Below are 26,352 nucleotides of genomic sequence, written 5' to 3' on the forward strand. Positions count from 1 at the left end.
CTTAAAAAGATGAATGTGGATGCTCCCTCTATCAATACAAATAGCAACTCCTCCATGTCTTAATAGATTATCTTTATGAATTACTGTAAATGAAAAAATTCATCATCCACGTGGCGGCAGAGAGAGGAAGGCACTATATTTTCCCTTCTTGACATGAGCGATGCTATTTTAGAATAAGCCCCCATTTCAGCGTAAATAAGTGGTTGTGTCTGACTCATGTGTTTTCCTTCCTTTATTCCAGATCTTGGGCAAGGTCAACCCCAAAACAGACTCTGCCCTGACTTGGACCCCTGAGGTCAATGCCGACTAGTGGTTTAGGAAATCTTTGTCCCCAAATGCTTCAGAGAAAAAAAAAAGAAATCTCTGTTCCCTCATCTGAAATACAAGAAGACCCCAAAGTCAATGGCAGATTGGTTGTGAACCTCGCCCGGCTGTATTTTCTGGACACAAGTAAACGTGGGAAATGTCTGTAGTTCTTTTTGTCTGTGGATGTATATATATATATATATATATATATATATATATATATATATATATATATATATATATATATGTATGTATTTATTTATTTCTGAGACACCAGCCATTGGTATCCAAAGTACATGGACATCTTGGTCCTGACTTACTTTAGGCAGCAGCACTACCTCCCAGTGATAGCAATGGAAATTGCAGGCATAGTAGCCTGGAGGAACTAAACTGGGTGAAAGGCTCTTGCAGCTTTTGCGCAGCTCTTTTAAAGGACTACAAATGTCACAAAGGAGCAACTTCAATCCATCCTTGGTTCTATTATCACAAATCTCGAATCATCCTATTATGGTTCAGTTCAACCACCATTTATTAAATATCTATGAGTTTTCTGTTCTAAAGATGTCCTCATTTCCAAATCCAAGGACCCCTTTCTTGCCAGTCATCTCCTTAACCCCCATAGTGTCTGATACCACTGACTCCCTTATCCTGCCCCAAGTCCCTGACACTAAATATACTCTTTCCTTGACTTTCAGAGACAATACAGTTGACTGGTTCCGAGACTGAGCCAGTAAGCCCTCCTCATCCTCTTTTCGTGGATGTTTCCATGGGAAATATTTTCTCTTTTTGTGTCTCTCTGTCTCTCTTGTCTCCCTGTCTCTGTCTCTATTTCTGTCTCTCTTTCTCTCTCTTTCTCTCTCTCTCTCTCTGTCTCTCCACTTCCATCTCTCCTCCCTTCCCCTCTCTTCTCTCCTTTTCTCTTCTCTTCCCTTCTTTTCTCTTTCCTCTTTCCTTCTCTTTTGTTCTCTTCTCTTCTCCTCCCTTCTCCTTCTCCCTCATTCACTGCCTCAGCTTAATTCAAAACCTTTATGCAAATGACCCCTAAACCTGTAACTCTAGCCCTGATCTATCTTTTGAGCTTGGGTCACATTTTCTTTTTTTTTTTTAAAGAACATTTTTTTATTGATAACTTTAATTTTATATATTCTAAATTTCCCCCTGTATAATTCCCTCTTTACCCTCCCTAAGAATCACCTCATATAACAGAAAATATTCGGATGCCAGTGGGACTGAAACCTAAGCCATTATCTCCCCCCCACAATCTGTTCCTTCTGCCTTTTCTCTCTGTCTGCGGCTCAGCCATGCACCCTGCCTCCTGTGTTTGAGGCTCTGACGTTATTCTTGAGACTACGCTTTCCCTCAGTTTCCATATCCAAGTCAGTTACTGAGTCCAGACAACTGGACTGACTCTCCTCTCACCGAACCAGCCCTAATAATCATCTGCTTGAATGACCACAGTTGCCTTGTAACAGGTCCCCCCTTCACTCTCTCTCTGTGCCAGTTCATCCTGAATAATCACTCTCAAAAAGTAGATCTGATCACTCCACTCTCTGTTGCCTGTCAAGTAAAGTTCATCCTCCCTAGCCTGCTGTTTAAGGTCCTGCAAGATTCGGTCCTGTCATTCCTTCCAGCCTCATCTCTCATTACTCCCTACTTTTTAGCTAAACCGGACAAAGATGTCTAACATAGCCTGGAAGTTTCTCTGCTTTTGTGCCTTTAGTAATATTTCCTCTTCCCTGAAAGTTGGACACCTAACTGGGAGATAAGAGCATGGGCTTGGAGGGAGGAAGACCTGAGTTCAAATGTGGACCCAGATGTTTTCTAGCTGGACGAGTTACTTTACCCTGTTTGCCTCAGTTTCCTCATCTGTAAAATGAGCTGGAGAAGGAAATGGCAAATCATTCCAGTCATGAAAAATCCGACATGACTCAACAACAGCAACATCCTGAATATCCTCTGTTCTCTTTAGGTGAAATTCTACTTTAGCCCTACCTCTCCTTTAAATATAAACTAAAATACTAGCATTTCCATAAAACCAGATGGTAGGGTGGTTAAAACACTGGGCCCGGAGTCAGGATAAATCTGAGTTCAAATGTAGCCTCAGACACTTCCCAGCTGTGTGACTGAACAACTCACTTAATCTCTCTCTTCCTCAACTGCTAAATGGGGATAATATTAACATCTGCTTCCCAGATTATTGTGAGGATCAAATAAGATATTTGCCAATATTCACACAGTGTCTGGTATATAGCAGGTACTCTGTAAATATTAGATATTATTTTTTATTATCATTCATCCCTTTCCCTTCAGCAAATGCTGACTTTCTTTTTCAGACCGCATAATGCACTTTGTTTGCAATTATCTAATGCATTTGTCCTGAATTGCAATTGCGTCTTACTCTCTATTTGGCTGGAAACTCCATCTGGGCTAGGCACCTCTTTTCTAAACCTTTTAACTAGGTCAGAACCAACCCTAGTTGTATTCAGCAGGAGCTCAATCAATGCTTAGTGTGTGAATGAATGATCAGACTCAGATCCAGAAGATTCTTCCTGCGAGAATCTATGATATGAAGGACAGAGAGGGAAATGATGAGATAAGAGAACAAGCCAATTTAAAAGGTTGTGGGGCAGGGAGAGTGGGAGACTAAACAAGAGAGGAAGGGATGCTAGGGATACTGCAGTGTTGAAGTGGAAGAGACCGAGAGATAATTGGAATTGGAATGTGAAACATGGAACATGGAATGTCAGAGGTGGGAGGGGCTTTGGAACATGGAATGTCAGAGCTTGGAGGAGCTTTTAGAACAACATAGAACGTCAGAGCTTGGAAGGACCTCCAGTACTTAAGTTAGGAGTTTTAGAACACAAAACTGAATTGTATGTGACCTTGAAACATAGAATGTCAGAAATGCAAGGTATCTTAGAACACAAAAATATTAGACCTAGAAGGGACCTTTGGGCAGTTATATTTCTTTGTGATCTCATTTGAGGTTTTCTTGGCAAAGATGCTACAATAGTTTTCTATTTCCTTCTTCAACTCATTTGACAGATGAGGAAACGAAGGCAAACAGGAGAAAGGGACTTGTCCAGGATCATACAGCTAGCAAGTATCTGAGGCTGAATTTGACCTTTGGTCATCTCCGACTCCTGGTCTGGCACTGTCCACTGCACCAGCTAAGTGCCTCATGCTAGGAAGGACATTAGGAATCAGTCCAATGTTTGTCCCATTGTCCCACTGATATGACTGAGAATCAGGGCGTTGTGAGCTCCTTGGGGACACCCAGTGTGACATGTAGGGGCAGAGATGGAGCAGAACCTAGCCTTCCACTGTCAGTGCACGGCTCTTTCTGCTTGCCCCTGCTTTCAGAACACAGAACATTCCTGGGACACACACACACACACAAAGGTGCCAGGAGGGTGTTTTAGAGTAAGGAGAGGGATGCGAATGTCGAGATGGAGTGGGGAGAAGGACTTTAATTTATCAGAATGGAAACTGTCCAATGGCATCCGATGCTCAATGGCATGAAACTGGCTATTAAAAAAAGGAAAATATTCCACCTCAAGGAACACAGAAGAGAAAAGGGCATGAGGGTGGGTAGTGCAAGGGTCTGAAGGATTGGTTAAGACATGATTCAGTCTGAAAATCTGAAGGCTGAGGAGCAAAAAGTCAAGCAAAATGGGAAAATTTTAGGGCTGGCCATTTAAGAAGATCAGAATGAAGCTTGCATATAGAGTAAATGGTTTCTCTAAGTTTAATTGGAGCGCTACTCGGGGAAAAAAATCTATTTTTAAAAAATCTTAGGATGAAGGTGCATTGGCCTCTGGGGAAAAACGAATGAGTTTTTAGAAAATCCATTGTCAGTGGGAGCCAATTTTTAGAAGTGTGTGAAGGATGGAGGAGTGGATAGAGGGCTGTGAATTAAGAGGGGAAAAGATTGAGTTAATTGGAGCAGGAGGGAGAACCAAATTAGAACTGGAAGGAACCCTGGATATCAACTTGTCAAGCACCACCCTTCCCTCCCCCCCCCACAACCTTGGACAGCACGCCAGACTGAACCGGAGAGGGGAAATGACATCCAAATATTTCTGCTAAATTAAAATCCCAGGCTGGTTTCTGGGGAAAAGCAAATGTGTTTTCAGAAACGCTCTACGATGAGCCCCTGGCAAAGATGGCACTGGAACCCAAGTCTCCTGCCTCCCAGTGCCACGCTCCTGACTCATTCACAGTGATGAGGAATGTCTGGTTTCCTCCTTCCCCTCTACAACGAGGGCCAGTGGGAAGAAAATGAGAGGATCCTAGGTGACCGATTCAGAGATGGAAAAGCCCTTCAGGGTCGCTGAGTTCAACCCCATCATTTTACAGGTGAGGAAACTGAGGCAATTGGAATAAGTGACTTACTTGCCCAGTCATGTAGCCGGTGAGGGTCTGATTCCAACTCAGCTGTTCCCGACTCCACGGATTCTTTGAATTCTACCATGCTCACGTCCCAGCTTTGCCACTTCCAAGCTCTGTCACCCAGACAATTTGCTGAAATCTGCTTCTTTATCTGTAAAATGAGCAAAAATGGAACTTTTGTGACCTCTCCTGTAGGGTTTCTACAGTCTCCAAATACCACAGTCGTGATTCTTGTGTTTGCACGTGCTCTAAACAAACTCATTTCTCCAGATTTGCCCCGTGATCTCTGAAGATACTGTACCACCCGGGGCTCCCACAGTTGTGTTTAATGCCATTTTTCACACTTGGGCACACCCTTTGTACCTCTTATCTGCTCCAGCCCAATCCAGTACTTAGTGTGGTGCCTCGCACATAGTAGGTGCTTAATAAAGGTTGATTGATGCTTTCCAACTCTGCCAGCCTTCCCACTATGAGTTCCACTTCCCACATCTGTCTTACAAGACATATAATGTTCTGTGTTTGGCCCTGGAGACAATGACAAAAGCAAAGCTGTCCCTGCCCTCAGTGAGCTTACGTTCTTCTGGACTCAGAGCAGAGAATTTACTTGAAAATACTTGAAAAACTTTGCAGAGGAGGAAGAGAGTCGTCACCACTTTAATCATGACTTAACCAATGAAAGACTCAATAAGTATTTATACTGTACTATGTGCTAGGTGGGGCAGTGGATAGAGTACTGGCCTAGTCCGGAAAACCCCAAGGTCAAATGTGACCTCACATATTTATTATCTGTGTGACTCTGGACAAGTCACTTTATCCTATTTGCCTCAGTTTCCTCATCTATAAAATGAGCTAGAAAAGGAAATAGTAAATCACGCCAGTCATCTTTGTCGAGGAAACCCCAAACGGGGTCACGAGACGTTGCACACAACTGAAATGACCGAAAAATGAACGTGCTGGCGATTGTACCCCCTATATAAGGACAAAGAATGAGGCAGCTCTCCCTCTGCCATCAGACTGTGAGGGGCACAGAGTCTAATTCTTGTTCATCTCCGGTTCTACCCCCTCCTCATTCCAGTCTCGAGCCAGTCCAGGTTCTCTGTGTAGCAATGGGAAGAACCCCTCCACATGGGAAGACACCGGGGGAAGTACCAGTTCAATCAGTCAATCAAATATTTATCAGTGAGTGCAGGGACCTCTGCTCAGCCCCGGGTGGACAAATACACAGAATGAAAGAATCCCCACTCTCAAGGTGCTTGTGTTCTAGGGTTCTAAAGCATAAAAGAACGCCCAGGCTAAATGTAAAGGGAATAAATACAAATATTTATAAAGTAGTTAAATACAAGGTAGCTCGGGAAGGGCAGTGCTAGCAGTTGAGGGGATCAGCAAAGACTTCATGAAGAAGGTTCCTGATTGCTTCTCCCAGGAAAGGAAGGACTGACTTTGAGGTGCAGGTGAGGAGGTGGGATAAGCCATGGATGTCATGGCATCTCAATAAAGAGAGCTTTAAAAGCTAAAAAGCCAACTGGGTATTCTACCTAGGAAGCCACTGGAGCTGGTCAAGCAACAAAGTCACACGATCAGATCTGCGTCTAAGGAATATTACTCGGGCTACTTCTGCTGCTTATTGTCTGGACACTGTGGGCAAGAAGCTTTTCTGAAAATCGATTTTATTTTTTTCCAATTACATGTAAAGACAGATTCCAACTTTTCTGAAATATCGAGTTCCCAATTTCTTGCCCCCTCCCAGAGACTGTGAGCAAATTGATATAGATTATATATGTGCAATCATGTAAAGCAAATTTCTATATTAGTCATGTTGTGAAAGAAGAAATAGACCAAAAAAACACATACAAAAAAATAAAGTGAAAATAGTCGGCTTCAATCTGCACGCAGCCACCATCAGTTCTTTCTCTGGAAGCGGGTACCATTTTCCATCAGGAGTCCTTTGGGATTGTCTTGGATCATCGTATTGCTGAGAATAGTTGTCATTCACAACTGATCGATGTAAAATGTCCCTTTTACTGTGTACAACGTTCTTCCTGCGTCAGTATGTCAGACTTTCCAGGTTTTTTTAAATCCACCCCTCATCCTTTCTTACATCACAATAATATTCCATTATTTTCGTACACCACAACTTGCTCGGCCATTCCCCACTGATAGACATCCCTTCGATTTTCAGTTCTTGGGCGAGAGGCACTGAAGTGGTATAATGAATGGAGTTCTTTCTTCACACTATATGGAACGCTGTGTTCTGGAGAAAGGAAGTTCTGAATTCGAATTCAGCTGTGTGACTGAACAAAATGGGGATAACAGCAGCACGTAGCTCAGAGAGCAGTTATGAGAATTGTCAAGTTGTAAGAGACCCCAGGCTCTCCAGAGCTAAGACCCCACTGGCAAACTGTTCTTGAACTTGACATAACAACAATCCTTTGCACTCACCCTCCCAATGATCTCATCCTCTGGCGAAATCGCATCATTATTGTATGACTTTGACCAGCTCCAGGGGTTCTCTGAGCTCCAGTGCCCGTGTTCTGGGCAGGAAATCCTGTTATGAATCAAACTGGTCACATCGTTAATGCTACCCCTCATTGTCAGGGATTCCACTCATTGTGCAGCCATTGCTCTGAGCACTGAGCTCTCCCACACTGCCTTGGACCTCCCACTAGGGGTGGGGTCCCGGAACATGTGTCCAGATCCCTCCTTGCTTGCAAGCTGCTTCCCTCACTTTGAAATTAAACTTCTGTTTAATTCCTGCCTCTAGTCTGCTCTGTTCCAGTCACAGGTTAGAAGCTGGTTCCATCTGGTTGATGGGATAAAATGGGATATTTATAAAGTGCAATGGAAATACTCATTGTTGTGGTTGTTGTTATACCTGCCTCCCCAGTGGGCAGCCATTTCTTCCACTGCAGAGTGAGAGAATCAGATCAGATGTCAGCTACGGTCCCTTACATTTCCAACATCATATGGGGGTTCCAAAAGTCAATAAGCATCATTAAGCTGCTGCCACGTGCCCGGCACTGTGCTAAGCATTAGAGACACCAGAAAAGGCAAGTCTCCTGCTTCTACTCAAGGAGCTCACTTTGCTTCCACTCTTCTCAGCCCTCCCCTCTCCCTCCTGGATCCATTCTCCCCATCCATAACCTGTCTTTGAGGAACTCACAGTCTAATGAGAAAGACAACATATAAGCAACTAGGTATAAACAAGAGAAGCTTAAAAAAATCTTTATATATATATATATATATATATATATATTTGTTTATTTATTTATTATACATATATTTGTTTATTTATTATATATACAAACATATTTTATTTTAGTATGATATGTATTTTTATATATTTATATGTTATTTATTATTTATATTTATAGTTATGTTTAATCCTATTTTTATATTTATAGCCAAGATAAATTGAAAATAATCAACAGAACAAAGGCAGAATTGAGAGTAATAGGAAATTCTTCCTGTGGAAATTGCTTGGGATACCCTGGATATATTTTAAGATCTTGTTAAGTTCTAACTTTTTTAAGTTTTAAGGTTCCTTCCAACTCTGATATTCTTTGTTCTAAGTTTACTTCCAGCTTTGATATTCTATGCCCTGACATTCTATTTCCCAACAGTGTAGGTTCTGAAGTCCTTCAAGCTCGGACATTCCATATTCTAAGTTTCTTCCAGTTCTGACATTCCATGTTCTAAGCTTACCTTCAGCCCTGACATTCCATGTTCTAAGCTTACTTCCAGCTTTGATATTCTGAATTCTGAAGTCCTATCTCCCAATAGTCTGGGTCCTGAGGTCCTCCCAGCCCTGACATTCCATGCTCTAAGATTCCATGTGCTGACGTTCTATTTCCCAAGAACCTGTGTTCTGTGGTTTCCTCGGCTCTGACATTGTATGTTCTAGGTCTCCCCCAGCTTCCTCTCATTCTAGAAGAGAACAGTACATGTTGTTGAAAGAGTGGATGGATGTCTTGAGAGGTGAGTCGGGGCATAAATCTCCACCAGGCTGGTAGTGCCCGACAGCAGCCCTCCCCCTCCGCTGCCTCCTGCCCAGCCCCACTCTATCTTTATTACTTTGTCAGCCGCTTTTGAGCATAATACTTATATTTTATAGTTCTGAGCCACAATATTATTCAATTTGCTTTATAGGTCTAGTTTGATCAATCTGCCCCACAAGCCCCACACCTTGGTAATTGAAATGCATTGCTCAGCAACCAGGGAATTTCAGCGTTGGGATCAGCCTTCATTTCCTTCCGTGACACCCTGTCACTGCCGTGAAACCAAATTAGGCCATCAGGCCGCCCAGTGCCTGGGAAGGCAGTTGCTGTAACTGCAAGAGCAAAGGATTTTTTGCCAGGGTGAGAGATAAATATCTCGTTGGGCTGGCTCATTTTACAAATGGGGAAACTGAGGTTCGGAGAAGAGAAATTCCTGGGATCACACACAGAGCCCCAGAACTAGTTTTTAAACCCAGACCTCTGATGGCAAATCCAATGTGCCTGGCGCCCTGCCCTTCTGCTTCCTTGTCCCTACCCAATTGGAGGTAAACAGCTGGCCTGTGCCAAAATCGCCTGGGTTACTCTTCTCAGTCTTGTGTGGCTGCTTCCTCCTACAGAGACAGGTCTCCTGCTTCTACTCAAGGAGCTCACTTTGCTTCCACTCTTCTCAGCCTTCCCCTCTCCCTCCTGGCTCCATTCTCCCCATCCATAACCCGAACTCCAGAATCCAGCAGGAGCAGAAGCAAAGGAGTTAAACTTTTTTTAAAAGTGGAAAAAAAGGAATTTTAAGTGCTCTTAAAGTGGTGGGATAGTAATGAATCAGCGTTGTCCTGTCGAAAAAGAGGCTGTGAATTTTTAAAGATGCCTTGGGGCACCACGTTTGACAGTCTGTCTATCCCTGCTTGCCTCTCAGAAACATCTTCCAAATTTATAAACTGCATCTGACTCTCTAGATGAAATTCAAACTCCTCAGTCCCCTTTCCCACCCCATCCTCATCTCTAATATTCCATAAGACACAATTCAAATCCATTCAGCTTAATAAACACTTATTGAACTCCTACTATGTACGGCCTCGTGTGTTGAGCTGGAGATGCAATCAAAAATGAAAAAAGGGTTGGAGGCTGTACAAACTGCACACAGATCATAATAATAGTGAGCATTTCTGTAGCACATTAAAGTATGTAAAGTGCTTTCCATATATGATCTCATTTGTTCCTCATAACGAGCTTGTGTGGTAGGTGTAATTTTTTTCCCTTTATTAAAGCTTTTTTATTTTCAATACATATGAATGGATAATTCTTCAATATTAACTCTTGCAAAACCTTGTGTTCCAGTTTCCCCATGTTCACCCACTCCCTCCCCTAGATGGCAGGTAACCCAATATATGTTAAACTTGGAAAAATATATGTTAAATCCAATATATGTATACATATTTATACAATTCTCTTGCTGCACAAGAAAAATCAAATCAAAAAGAAAAAAATTGAGAAAGAAAATAAAATGCAAGCAAACAACAAGAGTGAAAATGCTATCTTTTTTTTATTAATTTTTATAATTATGACATTTTCTTTGATAGTACATATTCATAGGTATTTTTTTTTTACAGAAAATGCTATCTTGTGATCCACACTCAGTTCCCACAGTCCTCTCTCTGAGTGTAGATGGCTCTCTTTATCACAAGATTATTGAAACTGGTCTGAATCATCTCACTGTTGAAGAGAGCCACAGCCATCAGAATTGAGGTAGGTATAATTTTTATTGTCATTTTTGTTGTTTCCAGTAGTGTCTGAATCTTTGTGATCCCATTTGGGGTTTTTGTGGTTTGCCATTTCTTTTTCCAGATCATTTTACAGATAAGGAAACGGAGGCAAATAGGGTTAAATGACTTACACAGGGTCACACAGTTAGTAAGTATTGGAGACTGGATTTGAACTCAAGAAGATGAATCTCCCTGACTGTAGTCCGACTGCCCTGTGCACAATGGCACCACCTACCTGCTCAGGTATTTCTTTTCTCTTTTGAATTTCATAGTATTTTATTTTTCCAATAATATGTAAAGTCTTATACATTCAGTTTTGTAAAATTTTGAATTCCAAAGGTTTTTTGCCCTCCTTCCCTTACCACTGCCCTCCCCAAGACAGCAAGCATACAGATTATAGATGTCCAATCATTTTAATTGTAATTTTAATTTCCATGTTTGTCATGTTGAGAAAGAAAAACCAGAACAAAAGAAAAAAACACAAGAAAAAAAAACCAAACAACAACAAAAAAGGTGGAAATAGTATGTATGCGTCAATTCCCATTCAGTCTCCATAGTTCTCTCTGAATAGGGATGGGATTTTCCATCCCAAGTCCATTGGAATTGTCTTGGATCACTGTCTTGCTGAGAAGAGCTAAGTCTACCATAGTTGATTATTACATAATATTGATATTTTTGTGTACAATGTTCTTGTCCAAGTATTTCTTAAAACAACATTAATACCTCCTTGGGGATCCAATCATTCAATCAATTCAGATTCCACCTGTTTCATCATCTACATGACTCTTCATCTTGTCTGTAAGAAGATCACTAGAAATATTTGTCAAAATCTTTTCTAAAATCCAGGTAAAGTACATTGAAAGCCTTCTCCAGTCTCCCAGTATAGGAGCCCTGATGAAAAAGGAAATGAAATTGATCTGGCTTGACATGTCCTTGATGTATCCCTGCTGATTCTTTGTGCTCACCACTTCCTTCTCTAAATGTTCACTAACCATCCCTTTAATAATACATCACAGAATTTCCCAGGAATCAAAGTGAAGCTCATTGGTCTGTAGTTTTCAGGGCCTGTTCCCTTCCTGAGGAAAAAAGGGCCCTAGAACATTTGCCTCCTATATTCTTATGGCAGCTCTGTGATTCTCCATAAATTTTCAAAGATCACTGGCAGCTGGTTAGCAGTCACATTTCTATTAGTCCTTTCCTTATCCTGGGATGTAGCTTCTGGCTCTGGTGATTTGAAGTCATCAAGGGAAGATGAGATAGTCTCCTTCTGCTCACCAGATATTTTTGGCTGGGTCCTTTGCAGAAAACAAAAACTAGAAACTTAAGAAGTTAAAGTAGTATCTATTCTCCATCGTTCATTATCGTTGCTCCACCTATCCGAACAGCAGTCTTCCTCCTTTGCTAAGATGCTCAAATTGAGTTCGCAGCTAAGAGATGGCTGCTAACTGTGGAGAGAGAACTGAAGCCGTATCACTAAGGAGAATTAAGTGTAGTCCGGCAGAGGCAGTGAGCTGGCTTCCCTGGTCTCCTTCCAGACTTAACTCAAATCCCATCTTCTTCCACAGGTGTTTTCTGGTCTCCTTCCCTCCTCCTCTACCCCAGCTGCTTGTATTTATCTCAGACAATCCTTTCCACTTTCAGCAGATATATCATGAATGTACTTATTTATTTGCATATCGTCTCCTTTGTTAGAATGTGAGTTTTTTAAGGGATGGGGACCATGTTTTTGCCTTTCTTTATATCCCCAGCACTTGGTACAGTGCCTGGCGCACAATAGTTGTTTAGTAAAGGTTTGTTGACTGACTTTTTTTTATAAGTTTGGTAGTGAAAGTAAGGAGAATATCTAGGAAAATAACTTGAAGGGATATTGGAATAAGCAGATGATTTGTAAGGATGGAGGGAACCTTGAAACATTTGTAGGAGTCAATTTTCTTCATTTTTCAAGCATGTTTGACTCTTCATGATCCCATTTGGAGTTTTCTTGGCAGAGATAGTATAGTGATTTACCAATTTTCTTTTCTTTCTTTCTTCTTTTTTCCCCCTGAGGCAATTGGAGTTAAGTGACTTGCCCAGGGTCACACAGCTAGGAATGTTAAGTGTCTGAGGTCAAATTTGAACTCAGATCCTCCTGACTTCAGGGCTGGTGCTCTATCCACTGCACTACCTAGTTAGCATTTTTCTTGAGCTCATTTTATAGATGAGGAAACTGAGGCAAACAGAGATAAGTGACTTCTCCAGACTCACACAGCTAGTAAGTGACTTGGAATTTGAACTTCCTGACACTGGGCCCAGTGTACCCTATTCATTGGGGTACCTAGCTGCCTGGAATTGAAGAAAACAAGAGAGAAAGAATGATTGGTGGGGATATGACAGGAGGAATAGAACTGGGGGTCCAAGTGTTTAATCTTGACAAGGAGAACTCATTTATAAGAGTAAAGAAAGAGAAGACGGACAAAGATGTAGAAAGTTCTGAGATGCAGAGAAGCAGAAATGAGAGAGTTCACAGGCTTTCGGACTTCTGAGTCAGGCAGAAAACAAGCCCAGAAAAGGGGTAGCAAGGCTTGGCACAAGAGGTCTGCAGCCCCTTTTATAGCCTGGAGGATGGGTATTGGAAGAGAAAGGCTTCCATGTGGGATAGGCTGCATTAGCTGGGATAGCAAGGTGGAGATTTCCTATAGACCATCACAGATGTGACACAGGACCTAATGGGTTTGGGGGACATCCCAAAGGAGGGTGGTGCAGTAGATGGAGCCTGGTCATGAAATCAGAAAGACCGGAGTTCAAATCTAGCCTTGGACACTTAGCTGTGGGACCCTCAGCAGGTCATTTAACTACTTTGTCTTGGTTTTTTCAACTGTAAAAACAGGATAATAATAGCACCAGATAATAATAGTTGTGAGGATGGAACAAGATGTTTGTAAAAAGCACTTAACAAAGACATGTAGTAGATCCTATATAAATGCTCATTCCCTTTACCCAGAAATGGATGATAACTCATATATGCCGCCGTACAGTGGACCACTGCCAAAATGAGAGTAAAATAAAGGAGGGGGTGTGGTGGGGCAGGATCCTTTCCTTTGGACTCTAATTTGAGTTCCAGGTCTGCCACTGTGTGATCTTAGAGAGCTCACTTCCTATTTCTGGCTCTTAATTTACTCATCTGTAAAATGGGAATAACAATCTTTGTGAATACCTGCATGTTACACGGCTCTTGTGAAGGGGGGAAAAAGTATTTCTAGGTCTTCAAGTCCTAAGTAAAAATGGAAGCTATTTTTATGATTATTTCCATTTACATTCTCCAGTCTGAGTTCACTGCTAAGCCCCTATTAATAGCTGATTATTTTAATATCCTTGATAAGCTAATATACAGATCAATCAAAATACAGTTGATTCCAGCACTGTACTTACTGTATAATTACCCTTGATAATCTCTGATGCGGCTGCCTTTGATTATGGCGCTGTGACAGGCGCTGACTGATTTCGGGGACGGTTCTGCTCCATAGCGTGATATAACGAGTTGTAATTGACTTGGTGCACGCCTAATGCTGATTGTGGATGTCTCGGGCTGGAAACCCAGAATCGGATTGATGCTGAGAATGGGACCCGTCATACTCTAAACATGTCTTTTTTCTATATTTGTTCCTCTTGCAATTTCATAGTGATTACCTAGTTATTTTTTTTTTCTTTTTGAAAGCTGAGCCTTCTTTTGAGAACAGCACAATTGGCTCTCAGTGACTTGGAAGTTGAGCTAGTCCCGTCCCAGCCTCAGAAACCACTTGGAAGCTGTGCTTGTTCTCCATTGATGCTGTAGTTTCTTATACATATATATGTGCAATCTCTCCCAAACACAGTATTTGCTGACAATAATAGGTGCCTAATAAATGCTTCATATGTATATTTCCATATTAGTCTTTGTATATCTATCATCTACTTGATATCCATTTATCCACCTATCCAATCTACTCCCTCCATCATCTTTCATCCATCCATGTCTCTATATTTATCCATCCATCTATCCATTCTCTCATCTATCTCTCGTTTATTTATATCTCTCCATCCATCTTTTCTCCTCTCCTCTAGCTTCTCTCCCCCTTTCTCTCTTTCTGTTTCTTTCGCCATATCAAACAGTACCCAATTGTATCAAATTTGTATGAATCAGCAAAGTTATAAGTTATGCTACCAAAGGTCCTTAGATGTAAAAGTCTGTAAATGTAAAGACTGGATTCTTCTTTGTCTGGATCCTGCTCTTCCCCTTCCTGCTCCCAATCCTTCAGCCAGTATCATGATGAGCAGACCTGGGGCAAAGAATTTAGATTTCAACCCCCTACTGACTAGGAACTGGTGGTTCAGACTGAGATGTTCTCTCAAGTCTCCATGGTCCTAGTTTTTTGCACAACTTAATGGTTAGAGCAGGGGGCCAGTTGGCCAAAGGTCATAGGTTCAATGTCCAGGTGCTTGCTTTTCACCCTTGCTCCCAGCCTGGAGCCACTGCTCCTCCCAGGTAAAAAGCAGGTAAACAACTCACAGTTACCCAGTACCTGAGGGGCAGTGGGAGCACAAAAGGAGAGGTAAGAGCTCTGGATGTGAGACGTAGGCCTCCAAAGATATTCTGCATCACCTGAGGCAAGTAACATCCTCTGTATCTCAGCAACCCCTGATGTAAATTGTGGTGATTGAACAGTAATCTCCAAGATCCTTTTTGCCTTTTAAATCCTCTGGTTCCAGAACCTCTGATCTTAAGAATCTACTTCCACATATTCTGACACAGCTCAGCCCTTTTACTCACCTAACTAACTGAAGGACTGAACCCCAAACTGCAAGAAATGGCTTTTGTTTCAAAGTGTAGAGCCCTATCACAAGGGCTCTCTTGGCCTTAACCACTTTCACTTACTTCTATGGAAGGACCCTTAGTGGTCTAGGCCTGGAATTAATCCTGCTATGCTGGAACTTCTTTCAAAGTATTTTGGTACCTGTGCATCAATAATTGCTTTTTCTTTAAATTCTTTGTATCAGATACAAACAATAATGTTTAAAAACATTATTGTGAGAGAGAGGACTGTGGGAACAGAGTGTGGATCACAACATAGCACTCTTTTTTGTTTTTCACTCTTTTTGTTGTTCTTTGCTTGCATTTTGTTTTCTTTCTCATTTTTTTCTGTTTGATTTGATTTTTCTAGTGCAGCAAAAGAATTGTATAAATATGTATGTGCATACTGGATTTAAATATATTTCTACCATGTTTAACATCATATCAATGATTACTTGCCATCTAGGATGGGGGTGGGGGAAAGGGGGGGAAATTGGAACACAAGTTTTGTGAGGATTAATGTTGAAAAATTATCTGTGCTTATGTTTTGAAAATAAAAACTTTAATAAAAAATTATTGTGAGAAGGGATCCTTGATATATATAAATAACTCCTCATCTAGCAAATCCCCTTCTTTTGGAGATGGTGTTGAGAGCTAAAAAGGGTAAACATCTTGTTGAAGGTGACACAGCAAGTCCATAGCAAGAGCCAGTGGATCTCCTCTCTTGGTCCCGTGCTCTTCCCCAACACTAATGCCGCTCCCAGAGTCCCACTGGCTTTTGTCAGAGAGAGGCTGAGATTCAGAGTGGTCAGAACATCCCAATCCAGTGCCCTTCAAGTCTATAGTGGACTTCTGGGACTGCTTCTGCATGAAAGACTTAGACTCAAAGGCCTCGGGAGCTGAAGAAGAGCTTAAACATCAATAGTGCAATCCCCCATCAGCTGAAGCCCAGAAGTTGGGCAGAAAGATGCGAGTGGTGACTGAGTAACATCACAAATCTCTGAGCTGGAAGGGAGACCTCTCCTAGGTGGGCAGCTCAGTGCTGGGTAAATCCCACTCAATATGGCCTTTGCTGGTTATTTAACCTCCCTGAGCCTGCCTAGAAAATGAGGAAGTTGGACTCCATGACCCCCAAAGTCCCTTCCAGCCCTATCTCAGAGAAGAGGCAAACTGGCCCGTACATTTGTAGGGCGTCCCTAGGTATCTTGGACATACAAAATAGAGCTCTCCGGCTCTGGAAACACCCTTCCTGGCGTTCTGCTAACTCTAGAATTTGTCATCATGCCTCAGATGCTCCTCCCTGCGGCCCCTCCTCTGATTGGTGAGTTCCTCTAGGAACCATCATTTTGGGGAAGTGCCTGTGCAGCCGAGCTCATGCTGCTCCTCTCAGGGTTCTTCACCATGTCTTTCCGTGAATCCCTTTGCTCCTTCCCACTTTTTAGTTATCTCTTAAGTACTTAAGTTTCTTAATTCACCTCCAGTGCCTCTTCCCACTGATTGAAGAGCACTGAACTCCCTCGAAAGCCTCCCTTTTATAGAAGGCTCATAAACCTCCAGGTTAACTCCATTTTTCACAGAGAACTCGGCTCAGATTTGATATTCCAAGGGGCATTATCCCAGATACGCCTGGAGGGGGCAATTGCCGCCCTTTTTCCAGCTTCTTTCCTGGTTTGTGGCCTTCCCTCATAAATTCCTGAGGGGTGGGCCTGTATTTTTATTTGTATCCCAGCACTTAGCAATCTTGTTAAGACTTTGCACCTATAGTCACCATCAGGTTGTCTTCTCAAAGTTCCTGCTCCTTTTGCAGTCCTCTCGCCCGTCAGAATGAGCCCCTCGGAGGAAGGGAGACCAGTCCCCCTCCCCTCCCCATCCCTTCCCCAGCACCAGTCTCCCCGCACAGTTAAAGTGGCGGGCCCAGTAAGAAATAACACCAGGAGACGCGGGCTTTAGCAAAAATGTTTAATCTCTCCTTGATGCGCTTTTATTTACAAGTACTAAATCTGAAGAACATTAAAATAGGAAATAGCGGGATATTTACACAATCCAGGGGCACGGGGAGCCGTGGGCCCCACCACTTCCAACGTGGAGCGACTGAGTAACGTTTATCGGAACCACTGATCAGACCATCAAAACCATCTGTCTTCTCTCCATTTGAAATGTGGACGACGACATTAAGGGACAGCTAATTGTGCGCTTCATCTTAAAAATATAAATCTCTCTCTAAATATATCTATCCGATCTGGTGAGGCCAGATTTGAGCCGCTAATTCCAAGACTGGGGGGCTGGAGAGCGGGGAGGGGGGACAGGAGGGTTTCCTCCAGAGGCTGAATGACAGAAAATGGAGCGGATACAAATTTGGTTATCTCGGGAGGGGGCCCCATGGATTCTGTGGAGCTCAGAGAGGCAGTGCCGTGCTGTTTTCCCTGCTGTGTGCATGCGTGTGCACACGGGGGGGTGTTCCAGGAGGACGTCGTTAAGGACAGTTGCCATTCCCCGATGGAACTAACTTGTGGGTCCGCTCACAACCATGGGCTCGCCTTGCACTAAAATCTCCCAGGGGCCCGGGAGTGACCCCGGGCTCTCAGAGACCCAGCCAAGGCAGGATTTCCTAAGCCGGAGAGGCTTCGGGGGAGCTCAGCTCAGGGCAGAAAGGCTCAGGCCCAGAGGCTGCTGGTCAGGGGAAGGAGGGGAGCGAGAGGAGGGAGGAATTCTGGGGCTGAAGCAATTCTCAGAGACTACTGACCAAGGCGAGAGCAGCCAACTAGGCCTCCGGGCCGGACGCACAGGAGCACAGCGTCCAGCGGTGTGGTGGAGCGGTCAAGGAGGCTCCGGGAAGGCGTGGGTCAGTGCTGTGGGGCACAGAGAGGGAAGCATGAGGTAGATTCAGGTCTCCTTAGAGATGGCAGGAAGACCCAGCCCAATGCCCCCGTTCTCTCTGGCAAAGAAACACAGATGACCCGTGTGGTACCTCCTGCTTCTAAGACCCCTTGGAGCTTTCTTGGAGAGGTTCCTGTCTCTACTGGAGGACAGGAAAAGGCAGTTGTGTTTGCCCAGCGGGAATCTTGCAGTGAGGAGCTGCTGCACCCATTAGATCTTCTTCAAAATATCCTCCCTGCCCTCCTCACCAAGCTGTTATTAGGAGATGGGCCACAGGGCTCCTTTGCACTCAGTTCCTTTCCCCCTCCCCCTATTTTGCCAAGGAGCAAACCAAAGTCCAGAGAGAAGTGACCTGGCGAGGTCAGGGAGTTTGGGTCAAGGCGGATTCTGGCCCCAAGATTTCTTGCTCCACCCACCTACAGTTGGAGTTGTTTTTACACTCGCCCTTCTGGCCTGACTTTGGGACTCCCTGGCTGAAAAAATGAATTAAGTCAACCCAAAGCCAGCAAATCTGCCGAGAGTGGAGGGAGACCCTGGTATAACCCAGGTGACTGAGGGGACCCTGGAAGCCAAAGTTGAAAAGGACACAGAACTCAAGAGCTCACATTTCTCCCTCTTCCCCTACAACCAGCAATAGCCCTGAAGCTGACTCTTCTGCGAGGGGCAGCAGAAGGAGCTATGGGAGAAGGGGACTCTGTTAGCTCTAATTCATGGGTTTGGGCTTTGGGGCAAGGGGAGCTGCCTTAGAGGCAAGCCTGGTTTGATGTGTTTGGGGAGGAGGGGGTGTAGGGAAATCCTAGTGGACAAATTGGAGAGTGTGGGAGGCTCTGAGACGTGATCTGCCCAAGATGACACAGCTAATATGACTCCAAAGGTATTCCCACACACACGCTGCAGTATGAGTTACAGACTTAAGAAAAATGTGGCTTTCCTGCTTTTAAGTAGGTATGGTAATTAGAACCAGGCAGAGGAAGCACTCCCTAGTAGAATCCTTAGGGGACTGGCTTTAATGAATAGATAAGAATGGTTTATAATTAGCATTGTCAATCATTTGTATAAATGGAAGCTTCTAAAGTGCTTGAGGAAGCTTGAAGCCAATCTCAAGTAGGTTAAACATGCCCCCTGCTCCCCTCCCCCAAATGACTTAAATCCTTGCCAGGTAACACAAAGGGAAGTGTCAGCCCAACTGCCATCAGTCCTTTTTTTGTGAATGAGCAAGGTCTGGTTTTAGGAAGCCCGAGCACCCCTCATGCAGGACTCAGAGCAATGTCTGCTGATGATAGGAACATGGGCCAGTCCAAGGGACATATCCAGGGCAAAGCCATTTTCCTCAACTATTTGCAAAATGATCAAAGAGGTCATTTAAAATAGGAGGCTTCTGTCTAGCCCTTTCTCCCAGGAGCCTTGTAGGACTGAACTTAATTTTGATCCCTCAAGAGCAAAGCTGGTTAGCTACAGAAATCCTCTTCCTTATCGATACCAAAGTCTTGGCCCAGAACCTCGGTTTCCAGGGTCTTGCAGGAGGGAAATTGGGAGTGGGGTGGGGACCATAAGACCACATGCTAACCTTTAACTTGCTCTGAATCCCTAAAGGGTTCAATCAAAGGGAATATATAACTGAGACCCAAGCTAAGCCAACTGGCTTGGGGAAAGTCTTTATCCAAATTCATTAAAAACTCAACAGAACTGGAAACAGTGGTCCCTAAGCATCAATCTCCATCTCGTTTCTGGAGCCTCACAACTGGTTTCCTCATCTGTCATGTTTCCCACTAGCTTAATGGTGAATGAGGATTTCCTGAATCAAAGATCAGCATCGATTCCAAAGTTACTTCCCCTCCCCCATTTTTGGGGGGACTCTAAATGACCGCCCCAACCATCACTAAATCCAATAGGAGCAGAAGGTGGGGAGAAGAACCCTGAGGGGGGCAGGGGGGAATCCAGTGAGCAAAAGGAAAAAAAAAAAAAAAAAGAACCAAAAATTCTAGTTAGGTCATTGAGGGATTTTCCCTTTAGACCCAAGTCTTCACAAACAGTGGAAACCTACTTTTTGGAACTAGCCTCCCAGGGTTGATTCCCATCATCAAGGAACCCAGTCACCTCAGAGAAGCAAGAGTTCTCCCTCCTCTGGGCCTTCCTGAGACCACTTGGGAAAGTCCAGGCGCCACAAGGAGTGGTGACTGCTGGTCCCGTCACAGTTAGCTGTCCCTTAAAGTACACAGAAACTTTTAGTACCATTTTAGAAGTAAACTGGAGAAGGTAAGTCTACTTTCATCCATTTTTTTCCTTTTACAAGAAGTGACAAATTAATTAAAAATCATAATAATAAAAAAGGTCTAAACAACCTCTAGTATTCAACACTTGCAGTTTTAAAAAGATCAACTCAGACTAAAATCTAGCACGCTCATGCAGTAATTCGCGGGTCCTATGACGTCCCGGACTTTCTGAGGACTTGGGGTAGCTTTTTCTTCCTCCTTGAAGTTTAAAAAAAAACAAAAAAAAAACCGAAATCACCGCATAATGAGAGGTGTTCAGGCTTCAAAGATTGTTCCGCTTGGTGATAAACTCTTGGAAGTTCCTTCCAGACCATTTGGTATATTTGTTTTGTTTTTGTTTTTCTTTTTTAAAATTTTTCTCACTGGTTTAATTTTCTTATTCTATATCTTTTTTCCTTTTTTTTCCCCTAAATTATCTTCTTTAGTCAACTATACAGGACCCTCCTGGGGCTGGAGATTTAGGTTGTAACCACATATATATATTTATATATATATACACACAATTCTCTATTTTTGAATTAAAAACTTCATTTGTTCTTACTTGGTCACTGAGGGTATGAACGGACACTGAGAAGTCCCTCGGGGTCACTGGAATGGCCCACTGGAGGACAGGCCTGGCTCCCTGTGGTCCGAGGCTGAGGCAGCAGCAATACATATTGTGAACAGCATCATCTTGGCCTGGCTGGGTAACTGAGGGAGCACTCTCCCAGCTGTGGTTCTGGTCTTCACCAGTAAAACCACTGTATGAGAACCAAACAGGCTTTCTCTTTTCTTTCTTTCCTCTTAAAAAAAAAGGCAAACCCAAAACCTCCCCCCAAATCCCATCTCCACTCTGAGGTTCACCACTTGGTGCCAGATTTCAGACTGGACAGGAACTTGGAAACCACCAGGAAGAGAGGACAAGAGGGGAAGACAGAGGAAAGGAAAGAAGACAGACAGAAAGAGAGAGAAAGAGAGACAGAAACAGAGAGACAGAGAGAGACAGAGAGACAGAGAGAGAGACAGAGATAGAGAGAGAGATTCAGAGAGAGACAGAAGTAAAGACACTCTGAACAGATTGAAGAGCTAGTCTCATGAAGTTTTCGGCCTGCACCAGAAGAGATCAAAGGCTGTCTTTGGCCACACTTGGCCTAGATTGGTGGGGAGTTGGTTTAATGACTGGTATAATAAATACCTAGACAGTGATGTTCAACCATAGGTCCTGGGGGTCTTTGGGAGATCCCCAAGCACTTCCACAGGCAACAGACGGCCTCCCATGGTTGAGCATAGGAATTATTGTGGTATAAGTTGCACAGAAAATATGAGTTAAAAATAGACGTCCCCGGGGGGACAAGGCCAAAAAAGGGACTCGTTTGGTTGGGGATTCTGAGAGAGGAAAGAAGAATTTCAAGCACAGTTGGCAGGAGTAACCTTGGGGACGGTGACCATGGCGCTGGGTGATGGCGTTCCTGAGAATGGTGATGGCGGCGATGGCGTGCGATGAGAATGGAGATGATGGAGGAGGAAGGTGGCGGGAAGGTCCAAGGGCCATGCTCGCCAGTCTACCTTCTAATCGAATCCACGGGAAACCCTCTTTCTGTATTTCTTCCGTTAGTTAGGCCTAGAGAACAGAGCTTGTGGCCAGCTGCTGCTGGGGAAGACTCAAGGATGACAGAAGACTGGGGCCAGACAAAACGGAGTGATTTATTCCCTCTCACCATTAGCCAAAACATCTCTGCCCCCAAACTCATGTGAAGAGCCTACTGCTGCTGCCCCTTTCTCTCTCAGACCCACTGACAGGCCCAGTTCTAACAAGGGTCCCCAGGACTGGGGAACAGGCAAGTGGACCTGGCTGAGAACTGCTCCCCTCCCTTTCCCATCCAGGCCTAGGAGGATCCTCTGGAGCCAGTGTCAATGTGATTCAACCAGAAGAAATGAGGGGTCGTGATTCAGTCCTGCGAGGAAGGGAGCTGAGAACCTGCCTCGCCTCTATCCAACAGCCTAAGTGAGGGATGGAAAGGGGGGTAGCTCTCTCTGCCTCTCCTCATCTCTGGTCACATGACCACAGCCCAGGACCGAGGTAATCTGGGGAAGTGGACGGCCAGAGGCGCCAGGCCCTTTCCCAGAAGGAGGTCGGGCAAACAGGGAGCTCCAGATATGGCAAAGCCCTCTACTGAATGACTCTGTCTGGAGCCAGAATACGGACCCTGCAGCAACAGAGACATGAATCTCCCACCAAGCCCCTTCAAGGGGAGGTCGCTAATTTGAGAAGTCCGTGGGGAGGGACCAGGCTGGGGCTTGGGATACTGGGGAGGAAGAAGCAGGAGTGCAGAGGGACCCAGAAGTGGCCACATCTTGCCTGTCCCACCTGCCACCTCCCAAAGCCCCATGCTTCCCCAGAGCTGCCTTTGCCATTCTCCAACTCGGTCTGGGAGCAGCTCAGTGCTTTTCTCTCCCGCTTGTGCTGAGGGTTACACAGATGACGCGTGCTACGAGACAGGAAACTTCAGCCCCTACGGGCACCCCTCCCTTTTTCTGTGCTGCTTGGGGCTCTGACGACCACCTCAAAGGTTTCCCCTCTCATTTTGGAGATGGGAGGGAGAGAAGCCAATTTCACATCATATATAAAACCTTTCTCGTTACATTTTTCCTTTCTATTTGTGGATTTGTAAAAGGAAAATTCTGATGTTCTGTAAGCTGTGCAAATAGAGCAGGTAAATGAGAAAGACAGGGAGGGGGAGGGGAGGGACCGGACCCAGGGGGGACAGATGAGAGAGTGAAAGAAAACAGTCACATTTGGAGGAATTAAAATCTGAACCCTCCATGGAAGAGGGGGAGGGGAACGGAGGGGAGGCTCCCCGATGCCCACCCTCTCCCCCAGCATCACCCCCCACAGGGAGCACCATTCCCACTGTGCCAGCCTTCAGGGAGCGGTGGAGGCGTGACGGCCGCTGCCTCCCTGCCAAGTGACTGCAGCCTCCTTCTCTGCATCCCACCATGGGCCGCTGCCTGGGAAGGTCCCTCTCCCTCTCTCCCTCCAGCAGTCGGGCGGGCGAGTGGGTTCTGTCCTTCTCCCTTCCTCGGCAGACAGAGTGTTGGCGTTTCCCTTGGCTTGGCGGTGCTGGCTGGCTCAGGGAGGGGCTCCGGTGAATGCAGCGTGGTCCCCTGTGCTCCCCCGGCACGGCGGGGGGTGGGGGACAGACACCCTGCCCCCGCTGCCGGCCTCTCTCTCTGTCTCTTTCTCTCTGGTTCTCAGAGTCTGCCACTAGGAAAAAGTCACCAAGAGCCCTCCAGGACTTCTCAGCTGCTCAGGGCCATAGTGTCTATCACCTGCTCCAGCTTACTCCGGAGCCGCTGCTTCCGTGCCTGTTCATCCTTCTCCAAAGCAGCCAAGATCTGGGGACAAACAAGAAGGAGAGAATGAGGGGAGAGGCTGCAGAAATCACTGGGAGAGAATCCCGGGTTGTAGGAGGGAGCCCGCAATCCTTGCACCAGGCTTCCAGGCAGTCGCCATCCTGCACATGGCCCTCCTTTCTGCACTCTGCTGGGAAGCCCCCCACTTCTAGAAGAGTCTCACCCAGACTGGCAAATAATTCAGGGAAATGATGTCATCCAGACTATCTCCGGCTCACGAAGGTCCTTCCACATGGCCAAATACTGATTTTCCCAGACCCATAAGACTAATTTTGCAAGTCCAATCTTACAAAAAGCCCCATCTTATAATAATCATCAACTAACAGGAAAGCCCTGTCCTATAGGTCAGGTGTCAAACCTGCCTCTGCAAAAACTCCACAATTCATGGAAAAGAGATTAAACTGTAACTGGGGAAACACTGAACAGCAATAATAACAATAATAAAAATACAATGTAACATAAAAAATGTTAACTTGTGGTTTTCTAACTCAATACAGCACCTGCAAGGACCAGTTTCTATTTTGAGACAACTGATCTATGCTGTAACCAATGGCATTTCAATCCATGTGGTCCAGACACTGAGAAAGTCTCACCACACATTGTGGAATTAATGAGACCGTGCCATGCTACAAACTCTGACCAATCAATGTTTTGTTCTTGGTGATTAGGAAGCCCCACCTTGCCGGACCTGTCAGCCCCTGAGAAGGCTTCATCCCCTCTGATTCCTGCTCACAGAGTCCAAAAACTAACGGTGAGAGAAAGTAGTCGAGAAAGCTCCAGATCTGGAATCAGAGAACCTGACAAGTCCATTCCCGAGTCTCAATCTGCTTAGCAGTTAGAGGACCAGCAATGGTTCTTCTATGGTCCTATGCATGGTTCAAGCCTTTGCTACTTAATAGCTTTGTGACTATGGGCGAGTGAGCCTCTGTTTCCCCAACCTGAAGGAACTGGACTAGAAGATCCATAAGGTCTAGATCCAATGAGACACAGTAGGTGAAGAGCTGGCCCCAAAACTCCCCTGAGAAAGCGGCTGTGTGATCTCGGCAAAGCACTTAACCTCTCAATCCCCTGAGCAATTCTCTTAGATCATAATTTGGAAGGAGGGAGTCTGCATTGGTGGACGTAGTTTCTTATTAAGAGAATTCCCCATATTTGTCTTCATGATACCATATATCCCAACTCGTGAAAAAGCCTCCCTTCATAAGCTACGACTAATAATCTCCTATTTATGTAACCTCAACCAATAAAAAACAGGATGCTTCATTTACTGGAGGAAGCGCAAGACCCCCAACTGGATGACTGCAAATATATCTCAGGTCCCCCACCTGCCTAGCTGTTGAGGTCAGAAGCTACCTTTGAAGCCAGAAATCTGATCTTCTTTTTCTCCTGAGAGCCACAAGCAAAGCTTAGCACCCGAGGAAAGCACGCATCAAACTTAGGGTGAATAATCGAAGCAAAGAAACTTGTAGGGTTGGAAGAAAGGCCATCAAAGTTCAACCAATACTGGAAAATCAGATCCACAGGGAGTTTAAGGACTGAAGGAGCTGAGGCCCCCAGAAGAGAGAAGGTTATGTTCTGATGAAGGCCATTTAAAAGTCACCTCTAGGGAAGAGGAGCTTGAGGTGCAGTTAAAAGGATTCAGCTAAAAAATAAAGGAACCTTGACTACAATATACACAATGGAGACCAGGAGATAAAGACAGCACTGAGTCAACAGAACTGGGTCAGAGACAATGGACAATTTTGGTATCATATTATTAGTTAACGCACCCATCCATTCCTCCTGTCTCTTAACCAGCAGTAAATGAAAAGGGGAAAGAGATGAAGAGTCTCCTTCACACCGGTAGCAAGTTTTGTTTAACTGTTTTCTGGGAATGTTCTTTGTAGGGAGTGGGGTAGGGAGTTTGACCACTGGTTGGGAAAGTGCCTGTTGTGTCCAAAAAAACCCACACAAAACAGATCAATAGAAAAAAGTCTTTGTGAAAAGGTAGAATTTCTTGCCATAAGAGCAACTTGTGAGTCAGAAAGGGAGCCACAGACCAAGACAGCAGAAAGAGGTAGTCTTTGGGGGCTGAGAAAGGAACAAGAAGAAACTTCTGAAAATCAGCCAGGACAACTGTCTCATTGATAGACGGAAACACTGAGGCCCAGAGATGGCAAATGATCTGAGGTCACAAAAGCCCTAGGATCTGAACTCGGGTTCCCAAATCCAGCTTTTCCATTCAATTGGCCATAGCACATAAAGCAAGAGGTGAGAAGACCTTCCGAGAACAGCAGATGCTCTTCTGTCCCTATTTCAGAGCATCACCACCACTCCAACGAGATGGATTAATGCCTACTCTCGTACTTATAGTTAAGGAGGGTCCAAAGCAGTGAAATAACTTGTTTGAGGTCACGCTGCTAAAGGACAGGATCAGGCTTCAAACTAAGTCCTCCAACTAACAAAATTTCCACTGCACATTGACTACTCCCCATCCCAACTCATCTTGGGCTCCAGGCTGCTCCATGTCCCTGCCTGCTGCCTCATCCTCCCGGGGATGCTCCACCTCA

General features: G+C 44.6%; 1 protein-coding gene across 1 annotated transcript in view; it reads right to left on the bottom strand.

Annotated features, from left to right (window-relative positions):
• Positions 1-17,205: 17,205 nt before the first annotated feature.
• Positions 17,206-26,352, bottom strand: part of PLXNA1 (plexin A1) — a gene marked incomplete in the record, with an annotated part of 256,809 nt that continues 247,662 nt past the window's right edge. Inside the window, 1 exon segment of the mRNA XM_074283782.1 lies at positions 17,206-23,785. Coding sequence (XP_074139883.1) covers positions 23,690-23,785 — 96 coding nt within the window.

This window comes from Sminthopsis crassicaudata, chromosome 1 (assembly GCF_048593235.1).
Source record: "Sminthopsis crassicaudata isolate SCR6 chromosome 1, ASM4859323v1, whole genome shotgun sequence".
Classification (NCBI taxonomy): domain Eukaryota; kingdom Metazoa; phylum Chordata; class Mammalia; order Dasyuromorphia; family Dasyuridae; genus Sminthopsis; species Sminthopsis crassicaudata.